Source organism: Lissotriton helveticus, chromosome 6 (assembly GCF_964261635.1).
Source record: "Lissotriton helveticus chromosome 6, aLisHel1.1, whole genome shotgun sequence".
Lineage (NCBI taxonomy): Eukaryota > Metazoa > Chordata > Amphibia > Caudata > Salamandridae > Lissotriton > Lissotriton helveticus.
The window spans coordinates 1598067295-1598081615 of record NC_136067.1 but is presented as its reverse complement, the minus strand read 5'-3'; the positions used below and the strand labels follow the sequence as shown (position 1 = coordinate 1598081615).

The window sequence follows — 14321 nt, the reverse complement described above, 5'->3', positions numbered from 1 at the left end:
CCTCACTGCAGGTGAATATTCGGGCTCTATGGAAGTGCTCTGCCAGAAGTTCTGCCTCAATGCAAGCATGGACCAGTTATTTTGCCACTCAAGTAATATCCGCACGTAGGCGGCGTTGTGCAAATGGGAATTGGCACCTTGGAAGGGCACTGCCTTTATAAAAAGGGTGGCCAAGGCTGGAGTCTATAGAGTAGTGGAGGTCGGCTGTTTTGGGAGGTGAGTGCTAATTGAATTGACATCCTGCAGGACGTAGACCACCCTTCATGACTGACATGGCCATCGTGCAAATATTCAACATGACCCGCCATAAGGTATTGACCTGCCCAGGATAGGCTGATGGAGTCAGAAATTCCTGCTTATTATTTTTCAATATTGGATTGCATTTTGCCCAATGCAGAAAACACCAGCATCAAGGAACAACGATGAGACTGAATGAAAGGTCCTGGGAGGGGAATAGTTTCCTCACAGAAGAAGAGCATTTCTCCTTGTTATATTGTTTTTGTTCGAAGACCCTTTGAAAGGTCATTCCCTGTTGACAGACTTACCTCGAGTGGAGAAGATCCACTATGGCCTGCGGAACTTGGTCGAAAAGAACGTGCGAGCTCCAGGGGCCTTCGGGTGCCACGAGGGCCAGAAGTAGCATGCAGAGGGTTTGAGTTCAGAGCCAAGATACGACATGCAGATGTTGTGTGGGTCCGACAAGGGCATTGTCTAACTGTAATTGGAACAGGGTTTAAACCCTAGAATTTTAAGAGAAGGCATTTGATCTAGGGACTATTGAAAGTAGAGGAAATCATGTTCTGTGAAAAACTAAGAAAAGCCATAGGTCTGCTTCTGTAGAATCTGGAAAAAACAGGAATTGATGACGGTGGAAGCCTTATATGACCTGTGTCATCACATCCTGGGTGGGCAGACAGAGTCACACGTGATGTGGCTTAGCGCCCCCTTTCGACGTTCAAGAGCTATTGCTGTGGAAAAAGCTTTTAGATTGAGTCGTGTATATGGGGTGAGAAATCTGCAAGTAATAGTATCCTTCCGAAATTTCAATCAGAGTTCATACAACTGGTTGTTCACTCTTTCATGATGTTTATTTGATAATAAATCACACTGTCAGAGCTCATATGAATGGTGGAATGATAGAATAGGAACCTTTGACTCGCAACAATCTTTTTTTTAATATCTGAAAAAGAATGTCCAGATGTGGTATTACATTGAAGGTTTTTGTCATTCAAGGAAAAAAGTTGTAATATCTTGTGAAGCAAAAACCTAAAAGCAGATGTAGATTTTGACCCTGCTAGAAGCAAAGACATCTGACATGTTTTCATAGTATGACCACACAACCAGCGAACAGGGGTTGAAGTTTAATAACCTTACGAGTTACATCTCATGTGAAACCCAGTTTCCCGTAAGAGGAATGTCGTAACTTGCTCAGAAACTGCACATTGCCAGAATCACTCTTTAGTGACCATGACCGCTGTCTAATAAAAAAAGCAAAAACAACAGTTGATGGACAGAATGCAGAACAATGTCATACATTCACCCCAGTACAGAGATCTGGGCCTAAATCCATCGTTTTTTGCACTCCACACCACCCCAGTTCAGATATGGCCATATGCAAATCAGCCTTGACCCTGTGCCTCATGGGAACAGTCCAGCCCGAACTGCCAAGTCATGTCTTTCCTGGACCGGAATCAAGCATCCTAGGACTGGTTTCTGGCTATCAGCCGTCTTCAGCCAGGATAGCTTGGATCCAGTGGTGTGGAGAGCATGGGACTCACGTCTGAGCATACCCATTCCACTCGGGGTGACAAATGCTGCTATTTTGACCCCTGAGGCGTGAGCCGGGTGGTTGTTTATTTTAATTGATCTTAACTTTGAATCGTGTGATTTTCCCTCTGTGTCCTTTCCCCCCCTGGCATCAGCGCTTCGCGCTGCAGACCATCGCGGCGCTATAGAATCACTCACCGATATTAGGGTGAAGGATTCAGCCCCCTTCAAAATTACATCCTCATTGCACTCTGCTTAGTGCAGGCAGACTACTCGCCTACCCCTGCAACGACTGGCCGATTGTAGGGCCGTCATCTCCTGGGGCCCGTGCTGAGAATTTAGCGGCGGCCATCTTTGAGAGGGCTCTCCTCTTCTGGCGCTCGGGCGCGGCTATAAAAACAGAGGACGCACTCTATTCAGGAGACTCCTGCTATTTTGACCCGAGGCGTGAGCAGGGTGGTTGTTTATTTTAATTGATCTTAACTTTGAATCGTGTGATTTTCCCTCTGTGTCCTTCCCCCCCCCCCCCCCTGGCATCAGCGCTTCGCGCTGCAGACCATCGCGGCGCTATAGAATCACTCACCGATATTAGGGTGAAGGATTCAGCCCCCTTTAAAATTACATCCTCATTGCACTCTGCTTAGTGCAGGCAGACTACTCGCCTACCCCTGCAACGACTGGCCGATTGTAGGGCCGTCATATCCTGGGGCCCGGGCTGAGAATTTAACGGCGGCCATCTTTGAGAGGGCTCTCCTCTTCTGGCGCTCCTATAAAAACATACGGCCATGGCTCCGGGCAGCGGATGCGTACAGCGGGCGCGCCGTACGCGCGCCGGAGTCAAGCCAGAGTCCTGCCCGTCTGCGCCCGTCCGCGATCGACCAGGGCGCGGGGCAGGACCCTTTGGTCCTTTAGAGCCAGTCGGCCCGCCGAGTATGCACAGGCACCGACAATGCTATACTAAACATGACCTATTATCGTTATGTCAGAAACCAGAAAATAGCTGCTACCACACTCTATTGGCCGAGTCACTACCCCCCTACTGCGAGAAATGCAACCAGACCTTACCGTCTTTTAGAAAGGAAGCGAGGGAAGAAGCCAAGTTAAATATGCTACTACTGAACTGCAGGTCTATGAAGAAACATAACATTGAGATATATGATCTGCTGATAAATAGAGACCCGGATGCTATGTTTCTTACCGAGACATGGCTGGACGAAGCATCTTCTCCGGATGCTCTTGAAGCGATCCCCCCTGGTTACAGTCTACTTAGATTAGACAGACAAAAACAGCAAGGAGGGGGACTAGCCCTCATTTATAAATCAGACCTAGATTGCACATTACTAAAGGCTACCCTACCTAACAGTGAGAGTGGCTCTTTCACCATAAAAAATTGGACCCAAAAACGTCGTTAATGGATTACTGATATACCGTCCACCACGGGGTGCTGCACAGTTCGGAGACCACCTCTTGGAACTAATAACTCAGTCAGCGATCGGATACAAAAGGTTTCTTATCCTGGGAGGTTTAAATCTTCACTTTGAAGACACAGACTGCAGAGAGGCACAAGTTGTGGCTGCAGTACTGAAATCTTTGGGGGTCAAACTGCTATCCACTGCCCCCACGCATCAGTTGGGCCACCTCCTGGACCCTATTTTTGTTAATTGGGAAGGCATTAAGGTTTTATCCCCAGTCCAAACGATTTGGTCGGATCATAGCATCGTCCCGTTTGAAATAGAAAGCGAGCCCCCAGGAACTAGAGTTAGGAAACCCTTACTGCAGAAGCGCAGGAACTGGAAGAAGTTTACTCTAGATTTGTTTGAAAGCGCCCTATTAGAACATCCCCTGCCCCTAAGTAACACTCTACAGGAGGCATGGAGCAGCTATGAGAATTAGATGTCCAATGCTTTGGACGAGATAGCGCCTTGGACACTTAAACCCCCGGCAAGGCAATCAAGAACTGCACCCTGGTTCTCAGAAAAACTTGAACTGGCTAAAACCAAATGTAAAACCATGGAACGGAGTTGGAGGCAGAACTATGCTCCAGAACTCAAAGTACGTTATGGAACGGAATAAAAAAAATACCAGAAATTAGTGAGACTGGAGAAAAGTATCTATGTTAAGAACAGAATAGAGCTAGCGGATAACCCCACCAGAGAACTTTTCAATATTTATAAAGAACTTACGGTTCCATCCAGACTCGAAGCCCAAGATACTTACTCTACTGAGATTTGTGATGTTCTAGCGGATTTCTTTGTGGATAAGGTTGACAAAATTTATGCCACCTTTTAAAACAGCAATGGTCTCTCATGCAACCAAGGGGATGTAAGGGACGCTTCCGCAAAGAAATCGCATCTTACCTGCTTCAAAACACCTGAAAGACAGGAACTATTATGCATTGTCAATACCATACAATCTGGCTCCCCTTGTGACGCGTGCCCACCGGCTCGATGTAAAGGAGTTATGGAGAACACTTTAATTGACTACATTAGTCACATGGTGACACTGTCTTTTCAGGAATGCCACATACTTGAGGCGTGGAAAACAGCTCAGGTTATTCCTTTAAAAAAGAAACCCAATATTCACATTTCCCAACTCCAAAACCTCCGCCCCATCTCCCTTCTTCCCTTCTGCTCAAAAATTGTGGAAAAGGTAGTCAACAGACAGCTCATGGAATATCTTGAGGAGGAAGACCTCCTTCACCCCTCTCAATCGGGATTTAGAACTGGGTACTCAACAGAGTCGGCCGTTCTCTATTCCACTGAGTGCCTCAGACAGATAGTGGATGAAGGTGAGACAGCAGCGCTGATTTTATTAGACCTGAGTGCAGCCTTTGAAGTGCAACCTTTGACACCGTGCTGCACACAACGCTGCTGTCTCGTCTTTCTGAGATGGGGGTGGCAGGATCAGCGTATGCTTGGCTACGATCTTTTTTGGACAAGAAAAGTTTTCAGATGCACTGCCCACCCTTTAAATCTGCCCTCCGGAAGGTGAGCCATGGGGTCCCTCAGGGCTCAAGTTTGAGCCCTACCCTGTTTAATATCTATATGGAACCCCTGGCTCGCGTGGTGGAGGCATATGGGTTGGGCATTGTCAGCTATGCCGACGACACCCAGCTGATGTTTAAGCTCACGCCCGACCGCAGAGAAGACTCCACCAACTTTTCGAACTGTTTATTTGCAGTGGCAGTGTGGATGAACAACAACTGCCTGCGCCTTAATGGCGAAAAAACAGAATTATTGGTAGTTGGGAGAGCAGCATCAGCATGGTCTCGCATGTGGTGGCCCATTGAACTGGGGAGTCCTCCCCTTCCCGCGGATTCAGTAAGAAACCTCGGTGTAATATTAGACTCAGACCTCTCCTATAAGGCCCATGTCAGCAAGGTGTCCGGGAGGTGCTTTGGCATACTGAGGGTTCTTCGGAAGGTTTTAGATCTCCTCCCCACCGGAGCCAGAAAAACCATTGTTCATGCTCTGGTTACTCCGCACCTTGACTATGGTAACGCCCTGCTGATGGGGCTGAGTCAGAAAGGCCTTCACCAACTTCAGTGCGTACAGAACGCTGCCGCACGCCTGGTGCTCGGGCTCTCGCGCAGAGCTTCTGTGAAGACCGCTTTGGCCAAACTCCACTGGCTTCCAGTTAGGGAGCGGATTAAATTTAAAGCTCTTTGCTATGTGCATCGCACAGGGCAAGGGCCCCGATTACCTAAAGAACCTCCTTATTGTACATCGCCCCATTCGGAATATAAGATCGTCCGGTGCGATGTTTTTTAAACTTCCCCGCATCATCAGGGCCAGGATGGGTGGCCGTTCCTTTAGGCACCTGGCCTCTAAGCAGTGGAACGAACTCCCGCTACATCTTCCAATGGAACCATCTGAATTAAGATTCCGGGGGAAACTTAAAACGTTTTTGTTCCCTTCTACATAAACCCTCCCTAGGGCTTCTTAACATCTGCCTCTCGAAATTTATCAGCAGTTAGCGCGGGGACACACTGTTTTTGTGTAGCCAGGCGCTTTATAAGTAGCTTATTATTATTATTATTTTAAATGCAAAAACAACAGTTGATGGACAGAATGCAGAACAATGTCATACATTCACCCCAGTACAGAGATCTGGGCCTAAATCCATCGTTTTTTGCACTCCACACCACCCCAGTTCAGACATGGCCATATAGAACATATCAAACTCCCTCCGCAACATCGAACTTAACCTCTCCACTCTTACCAGAGATCTCTCTCGTCTTAGGAACGATTTCTACAACCTCAAATCCAGCGACCTCCCTCCCCGAAGAAACACCGCTAGCCCTGATCTAATAAGCCCCACCACCTCCAAACCGAGGAAAACAACGCCCTTGCTCTGCCGGGCTCAAAGACCACTCCGCACCACTTGCACCCTCTCTCACCGGGAGATTTCCGACCTTCAAAATTCCTACCCCACATACTCATCAACCATGAACACGCCTCCCCCCTTATCAAGCATCCCAGTCATATTGGGGACTAGTCGTATTCCCCTCTCACCTATCTCACCTAGACCCCCCTCCTCATCTCACCTCCATCCATGCCCTCCCATCTCCCAAACCCACTCCCAAACCACTCACCTGCATGCTTGTTAACTGCCGCTCCGCTGCCCGACATGCCATAGAAATCTCTGAAACCATCCTTAGCGAATCCATCGACATTGCGTTCCTTACAGAATCCTGGCTTAATGACCCCCCTACAAGCATTCTTGACATACTCTCACCCCCGGGCTACTCCATCATTAGGAAAGATAGATCCATCCGAAAAGGCGGTGGTGTAGCTATCATCTTTAAAGACGAACTACAGCTCTCCCTTATCAATAACGCCGAATATGCCTCCTTTGAATACCTCGTAGCCGAACTCAAAATACAGGGTCCCCCCCCCCCCCCATCCGCCTTCACAATATATATAATCCGCCTGGAAATCACTACCCATTCATTGATGTGCTATCTAACCTTCTTACCCAATCCTCAATTTCCAAATCTAAAAACATCTTCCTGGGAGACTTTAACCTCCATTGGAATGATACTAAAGATCCCTCAATCTCCCTCCTCTCTGGCCTTCTCGAAATTAATGACCTCAAACAAATCTGTCAATCACCAACCCATTCCAAAGGAGCTACCCTTGACGCTATCATAACCAGCAAAGATCTAGCCCTCCTATCTAACATCATTCCCATTGACTGGTCCGACCATCACCTTATCCAGTTCTCCATAACCACCTCTGCCTCCCCCCCTCCTTCCAAAACTATTAAACCCATGAAACTGATCAGAAATCTCAGTCATATCCCTCCCGACTTACTTGAATCCAAACTTCATGCCCAGCTTCTCGCTATCCCTCCCTCTCTTAACACGAATTAACTAACCGAACAATATAACAAAGCTGTCACTGCTACCCTTGACCTTCTTGCCCCTCTCAAACTCAAAAAACAAAGAAATATCCCCTCCAAATCATGGTTTAACACAGACCTAAATAATGAAAGACGTAGACTCAGACTGACTGAAAGATTATGGAGACAGCACCCCTCTCCTTCTAACCTGACCCGCCTCAGACTTGCTAGATCGTTCTATAAAAGACAAATCTTTAGACAAAAAACTTCCTTCTCCAGGTCACAACTAGATCGAGCTCAGAATAGGCCAAGAGAACTATTCAATATTGTGCGCAATCAAACTGCTTCCGCTCCCCCTGTCCCACTGGCCTCGACAACTAGATTGAAGAAATAGCTCTCTTTTTTTCAGACAAAATTAAACTAATTGAGCAATCCTTCCTCTCTACTGTGATCCCGCCCTCCAATCCGAACATCTCTCTTAATATCCCACCCTCCACCATAACTCCCCCTACACCCACTACTGCCCATCAAAACTCTGATCTCCCTCACCCCCCTTGCCCTCCAATTTCCTTGACTCCAATCATCCTAACTCTCTTACTAAAAATAATGCCACGTGGCTTAACTTCCAGCCAGTCACTGAAAGAGACGTCTTTAACATCATTTCCAAACTCAAGCCTTCCTCCCACACCAAAGACCCTCTCCCCTCCAAACTTGTCCAAAACCTCAAACACATCATCACCCCTTCCTGGACCTCTATTATCAACAGCTCCCTTGCCACCGGCTGTGTCCCCACTTCATTGCAACTAGGCCAAATCACCCCCATTATCAAAAACCCTTTGGCAGACCCAAACGACCTCAATAACCTTCGTCCCATCTCCAACCTTCCCCTTCTTTCTAAAGCCCTGGAAAAATGTGTCCTTCTCCAACTAGATAGACACATTGAACACTTTAACTTACTAGACCCTTTCCAATCTGGCTTTAGGAAAGGATGCAGCACTGAAACCACCATGCTAAACATTGTTGACGACATCCACCACTCACTTGACAATGGTGAATCTAGCCTGCTGATCCTTCTTGATCTCTCTGCAGCGTTTGATACTGTTAACCACTCTGCTCTACTAAATGTTCTTAGAGATCGATTCGGCCTGAATGGTACGACACACAAATGGTTTGTCTCATACCTACAACACCGTTCTCAACAAATCAAAATCCAAAATTGCCTATCTAACCCTACCTCCATCTCCTTAGGAGTTCCGCAAGGATCCATCCTCTCTCCCACTCTTTAACCTTTTCATGGAACCCCTCACACTCATTCTTAAACAAGCCGGGATCAACCACCATCTCTATGCTGACGACACCCAACTCTATTATAAGATTAAAACTCATGCTGACATCCTTCACCTCAACAACACTCATCAAGATCCAATTCTGGTTCCACGGTAACCACCTCAAACTCAACCCTAAAAAAACTGAAATTATTCTTTTTTCCCCTAAAAATAACCAGCTCCCCATTCAGAATTGGATCTCTGACCTTAACTGCTCCTTATCTTTGTCCTCCTCAGTCAAATCACTAGGGATCTCCCTTGACAACCTCCTAACCCTCAAGGTACACATCAATAATTCTGCTAAAGGAGCCCTCTTCACTCTCCGCCACCTTAAGAAAATCAAGCCCTTCATCCCGATCGATGATTTCAAACTAGCAGTCCAATCCCTTGTTCTTTCTCGCATCGACTATGGCAATGCCATTCTCACCGGAATTCCCAAGATCCACCTAGCATCTCTTAAATCTGTGCTTAACCTTGCAGCTAGGCTTACCTCAGACTGCAAGCGATTCGACCACATATCCCCTGCCCTTAAAACCCTTAAATGGCTCCCCATTGACGGTAGATCCACTTACAAAACAGCCTGCATTACACACAAAATTCTCCATCAGAATACACCGACCTACCTCTCTAGCAAACTCACTAAAGCCGGTTGCTCCCGTTCCTTGAGAAGTACTAACACCCTCCTTCTTATCCCCCCCCTTCTAAAAAAGAAAACCACCCAGTCTCGATCCTTTTCCGGCAACGCTCCTTGCATTTGGAATGCCCTTCCAACTGACCTTCGCTGCAACCCTTCCTACTCTAGTTTCAAAAAAGAACTCAAACTACATCTCCTCAATAAATACTGGGGACCCTAATCCATATCTGTTCTCTTCCACTGGCTACATCTGTCCGACCCTAGATGCATTCGCCCTCCTTTTTTAAAAATTCTTTTAGCCTTACTCGCCCTTCCTCCTCGTCACTTCCCCCTCCCTGTTTACCACCTTCACTCCTCCTTCCCTTGTCCACCCTCAGCCCACATCCCCTCCAACCCCCCCCCCCCACTTCTGCCCCTCCCGCTTCTCTTCCTTACCAACCTAACGGACCACTAACCTCCCTATCCTGACCCTGTAATTTTCCGGCTCTTTTTTCAATTTGTGCCTTTTGATATTTTTGGTTTATCACATCTTACACATTTTGTTGTGCTCATTGCCCATATTTATCATTTTCAAATCTGTCAGGCGGAGACTTATATGTTGTTTATATACATTGATGCTATGTATGTCCCCTGTCTTATTGTCTCTAAAATGTAAAGCGCTCTGATACCCCCGGGTCCAGCCGGCGCTATATAAAACCTCTAAAATAAAATAAATAAAATAAAATAGAAATCAGCCTTGACCCAGAAACCGGTCCTTGGAAGCTTGTTTCCGGTACAGGGAAGGCATGGCTTGGCAGTTCGGGCTGGACTGTTCCCATGAGGCACAGGGTCAGACTGATCTGCATATGGCCATTTCTGAACTGGGGTGGCATAGTGGGCTAAAGAACAGTGATGGATTAAACCCAGATCTGTAGACTGGATGTGAGTGTTTGATTGGTTCAGATGCTCCATCCATCACCATCCCCTTTTGTACCACTTTGTTCGCCATAAGTTGAGAGGGTATGCTCAGACGTGAGTCCTTTGCTCACTTTGCCACTAGATTCAAGCAAGCCGGGCTGAAGACGGCTGAAATGCCAGAAACCAGTCCTCGGAAGCTTGTTTCCGGTCCAGGGAAGGCATGGCTTGGCAGTTCGGGCTGGACTGTTCCCATGAGGCACAGGGTCAGACTGATTTACATATGGCCATGTCTGAACTGGGGTGGCAGAGTGGGCTAAAGAACAGTGATGGAGTAAACCCAGATCTGTTGACTGGATGTGAGTGTTTGATTGGTTCAGATGCTCTGTCCATCACCACCCCCTTTTGTACCACTTTGTCTAATAATAATAGGTAAAATTAAATTTATAATGCACACGTCTAGCCTCTAGGTACTAACAGATGTTCATTATTATCTAACTCGAGTAGTACTAATTTAATCGACTTTGGTGGATGAGAGGTTGTGTGAAGCTGCAAGGACTCAAACTTGTGACCTTCCGTGACAACCGGACGAGGGGTAGGTCGACAACCCTGAGGAGCACTAGTTGCAGCTCCTTCAATCGCCACTGTGCGAACTTCCAGAATGTCACGAGAGGGTTATTTCCCTCCCCCTTCTGGGTGCATCCAGAAGGTACCTTAAATATCTATTTATGCTGGACTACACCACGAGTCCAAATTTCAGTGCAAGGACATTCACATACATACACACACTAATTCTGTCCCTATGTGAGTAGAAGAGGATCCCTTGGTCCTGATGAAATGCTAAGATCCTTTTGGACAAACATGACATGAAACATGTTGACCCCTCTCACTGCACACAAACCAAATAGAGCTTGAGAGGTTGTACTTCCCCCTCTCCAGCTACGACTCTTCAGTCATTGTTTTTACTATAGCATAGGAACCCAATCAATAAAAGATATTCTGTGGGATCCCTATAGCTATTTTGAGCTCTCACCAGCACCCTCCCATTTCTACTCACATCACTTCCTTGACCCCTCACCCCTGATACTTCGCATCGGCAAAATGAAAAGACCTACGGCAAAGAGCCCTCCCGCGGGGCCCGTTGGGCATTGTAGAGCCGGCCGAACGAGGAGCTGCCCGATGATGAAGCATGACACCTTTTAGCGTGTGTGAGGGCCCTTGCTCCTTAAACGAGCTATCCCCCTGTTGTATTCTCAACCTCCTGGCACCTGGGACACTAGCCTACCTTTCCCCATATACATTGCCTTACATAGGAACTGCATACCCTTGTTTTGCCTTCAGTTTACTCACAGACCTCTAGGTTACTTGCCACCTTATTTTAGTACATGCTTTGTGCAACAAAACCAGTGTTGTCATTAAAAATAATGACATGCATGTTGTAGCACTGAATAGCACAGTAAGTGCCAGAATCGAACAAGTAATAGCTGTAAATAAATTAACTGTGTGGTTTATTCTAACAAATACAAGACCTGGATTTTTGTTTAACAAACTCCCAGGATGGATATCGAGCTTTAGAATATATGTGTACCCCAGCTACAGCCATCTGGAATATTCGATGTAGTGAAATTGACAATTAGCGTGGGCCAGCAATCAAGTATGGACCAAAAACAAGTGATTTGCAGAGATACACAAATAGAGAACTATAAGCAAATAAAATCCTTAGCCCCTTCTCACTTTGAAGGACACGCAGTACAGAAGTAGACTGCAGGACTTTCCTATGACACTATGGAAGTGTAAAATATTAAATAAAGGCTTTATTACAAACATCTGTAATATACATTTGAAAAGGATCACAGGAAAACATATTTCCTGCTTATGGTGCTACCTCTAGGCAGCAAGTTCTTAATCAAACAAGGTCTCTTTAACGTCCAACTTTCAACGGAGGTATGTACATATTGTAGTTCGTTTAAAATTAACCAGCATTTACTTTACAGTTACTTAAAAAATAAGCATCCTTGGATACGTTCCAGTCTTTGGTGGCGCTGTCTCTGGACGTTAATCTGCCTCAGACTTTATTAAGTTTAGTCACTATGAGGACTCGCACGGTCTGGTCAAACGACGTGCAGACACACAGCCCTTGTTTGTCCGGGCTCCAGTCAATGCTGGCAATGGGCTGTGTGGACACGGTTACATTCTGTAGGAGAGCGACGGACCCTGCGACCCCCTCCTCCAAGCCTTCGGAATCCTTCTGCGTCCGCTGAGCAGGATACTCACTGGAAAGGAAGAAGAGGAGATGGGTCAGAACCACAGAAGGCTGAGTCAGTGTTTCCTTCAGGACCAACAGGCAGCAGCAAAGTGTTCATTCCAGAAGAGGACACACCTGCACGGTGTAGCGAGTCTGCCTATGCACATACCTGAATAACAAAGACAGCACATTCTAAGAATCAATTACTTAAAAAAAAGTGACATCTGTTGGCAACAAACACCAATATGGGCAGCTCAACGAGGAAGGGCATGAATGCTATACATAGGTTTGTAATGCTAAATAAAATGACTGAGGAAACACCACAAACAAATTAAAATTGTATAATTCATTTTCTATCACTAGCACAAAACATCCCATTCACGTCCTTATGAAAGAGTTCATAGTGCCTTTGCGTGAATATTCATTGTTTTAAGGCACTTAAATTGTTGATCCTTTGGCGGCACACCACACCAGCAAAAGGTGACAGGAGATGGCAATACCTGGATCAGACTGCACTGGCATAATGGTCTGGTCTGACTGTAATGCCTGGCGCAGTGAGCGCACAAATACTTCCATATCAAATCAGTGGGAACCATGAGGTCCTTGGAGTATACACAGTTTTTTAAAAGCTCAGTCGAAAAGTTGGATACTCTAACCTTTGTCAACAGCTCACTTCGCCACCCCAGTTCAGACCCAGCCATATGCAAATCAGTCTTGACCCTGTTCCTCATGGAACAGTCCAAACCGAACAGCCAAGCCATGTCCTCCCTACACCAGAAACAAGTATCCTGGGATCGGTTTTGCTTCAGACAGAACATACATCTTGCACAATAAATTAAGGTCCATGCAGTGTTCTATCATTTATGAAAAATAATTGAGACTATTTTCAGTGAGTACAAACTCTGCACAGTCCACAGTTAAGTCAGGCTCTGGGTACCACCTACAATCTTTGCTGTTTTGAACTGTGGGAGTACTCAGGGGATTCCCCTTGCACAAAGGTGAAGAAAAAAAGCCAAACCACAGTGTCTCGGTTTTTACATGGTTGCTTGTTCGACCAAAGACCAAAACAGCAAGATGGCACTTAGAGACTATAATGTCTGGGTCAGACTACACCAGCATGGTGATTCTAAAAGACCATGATGGCGCACAGAGACTATAATAACTGGGTCAGACTACACCAGCATGGTGATGCTAAAAGACCATGATGGCGCTCAAAGAGTGTAAAGGCTGGGTCAGACAAAGCAAGCAAAGTAGTGCTTGGAGACAGTAATACCTGTGCCTAGGAATAAACAAAAGGTTTTGTATCAGACCACTTGGCCCATGAGGTCAACAGAGTTCAACCAGTTTCACAACTGTGCAAACGATAAAATTGATACAATCACTCTGAAGATCTCAATCAGTAACTGGCAGGCATGCACTTAGTGCATTTGAAACCTCAGGCATCACAGATTGTAGCGACAGCCTGAGCATACACACCATCTCTGGCTCTGTAGTCTGAGACGACTGCGCTGGGGTGGACGACCAAACAACCAATTTGTTCCTGCTGCTTCATGTTCTCTCTCTGGTGTGGCAGGGGTGAGCGAATGCAATCTGTGCTGCTGAGGAGACTACCACCAGTGAACACCCTCCAGTGACGGCAAACAAGCAGACACACACAAAAAACAAATTTAAAAGCCAATGGCAAGTACGAGCAGGAAATTTAAGAAAATAGTCCCGCAAAACGAACACAGTAGTGTAAACATACTAGCAATTGGGAGGTTCTCTATGGGGCGAAACAAAACACAAAAACGAGGAACAAAGAGGAAAGACAATCGAAGCGATGAATAAAAAGGCAATGGGTGGGCTGCAGCTCATAGAGTGGATACAGCATGTCTTGAAGAGACAGCAAATGCACTGCCTAGGCTCAACCCTCAACCTAAAGAAAAGTTGCAGTTGGAACCATGCCAACTGGAATTTCTCCACACAGTAAAGTTATTAGCAAAAGGTTCTAGTGGGTCATCTGGAGCAGTTGATAACGTTGAAGAGAGGGAAAGAGTACAATGGCCTAAAAAGGGGAATTGGGGCACAGGAAGGGTAATGGACAGTGTAGTGGACTAGAAAACACTATTGTGGA

General features: G+C 46.3%; 1 protein-coding gene across 1 annotated transcript in view; it reads right to left on the bottom strand.

Moving 5' to 3' along the window:
• Window positions 1–11762: 11762 nt before the first annotated feature.
• DNAAF10 (dynein axonemal assembly factor 10) overlaps window positions 11763–14321 on the bottom strand; it is a 71931-nt gene continuing 69372 nt past the window's right edge. The window contains exon 8 of the mRNA XM_078649401.1: window positions 11763–12236. Coding sequence (XP_078505527.1) covers window positions 12029–12236 — 208 coding nt within the window. The 3' untranslated portion in view covers window positions 11763–12028. The remainder of the gene's footprint in view (window positions 12237–14321) is intronic.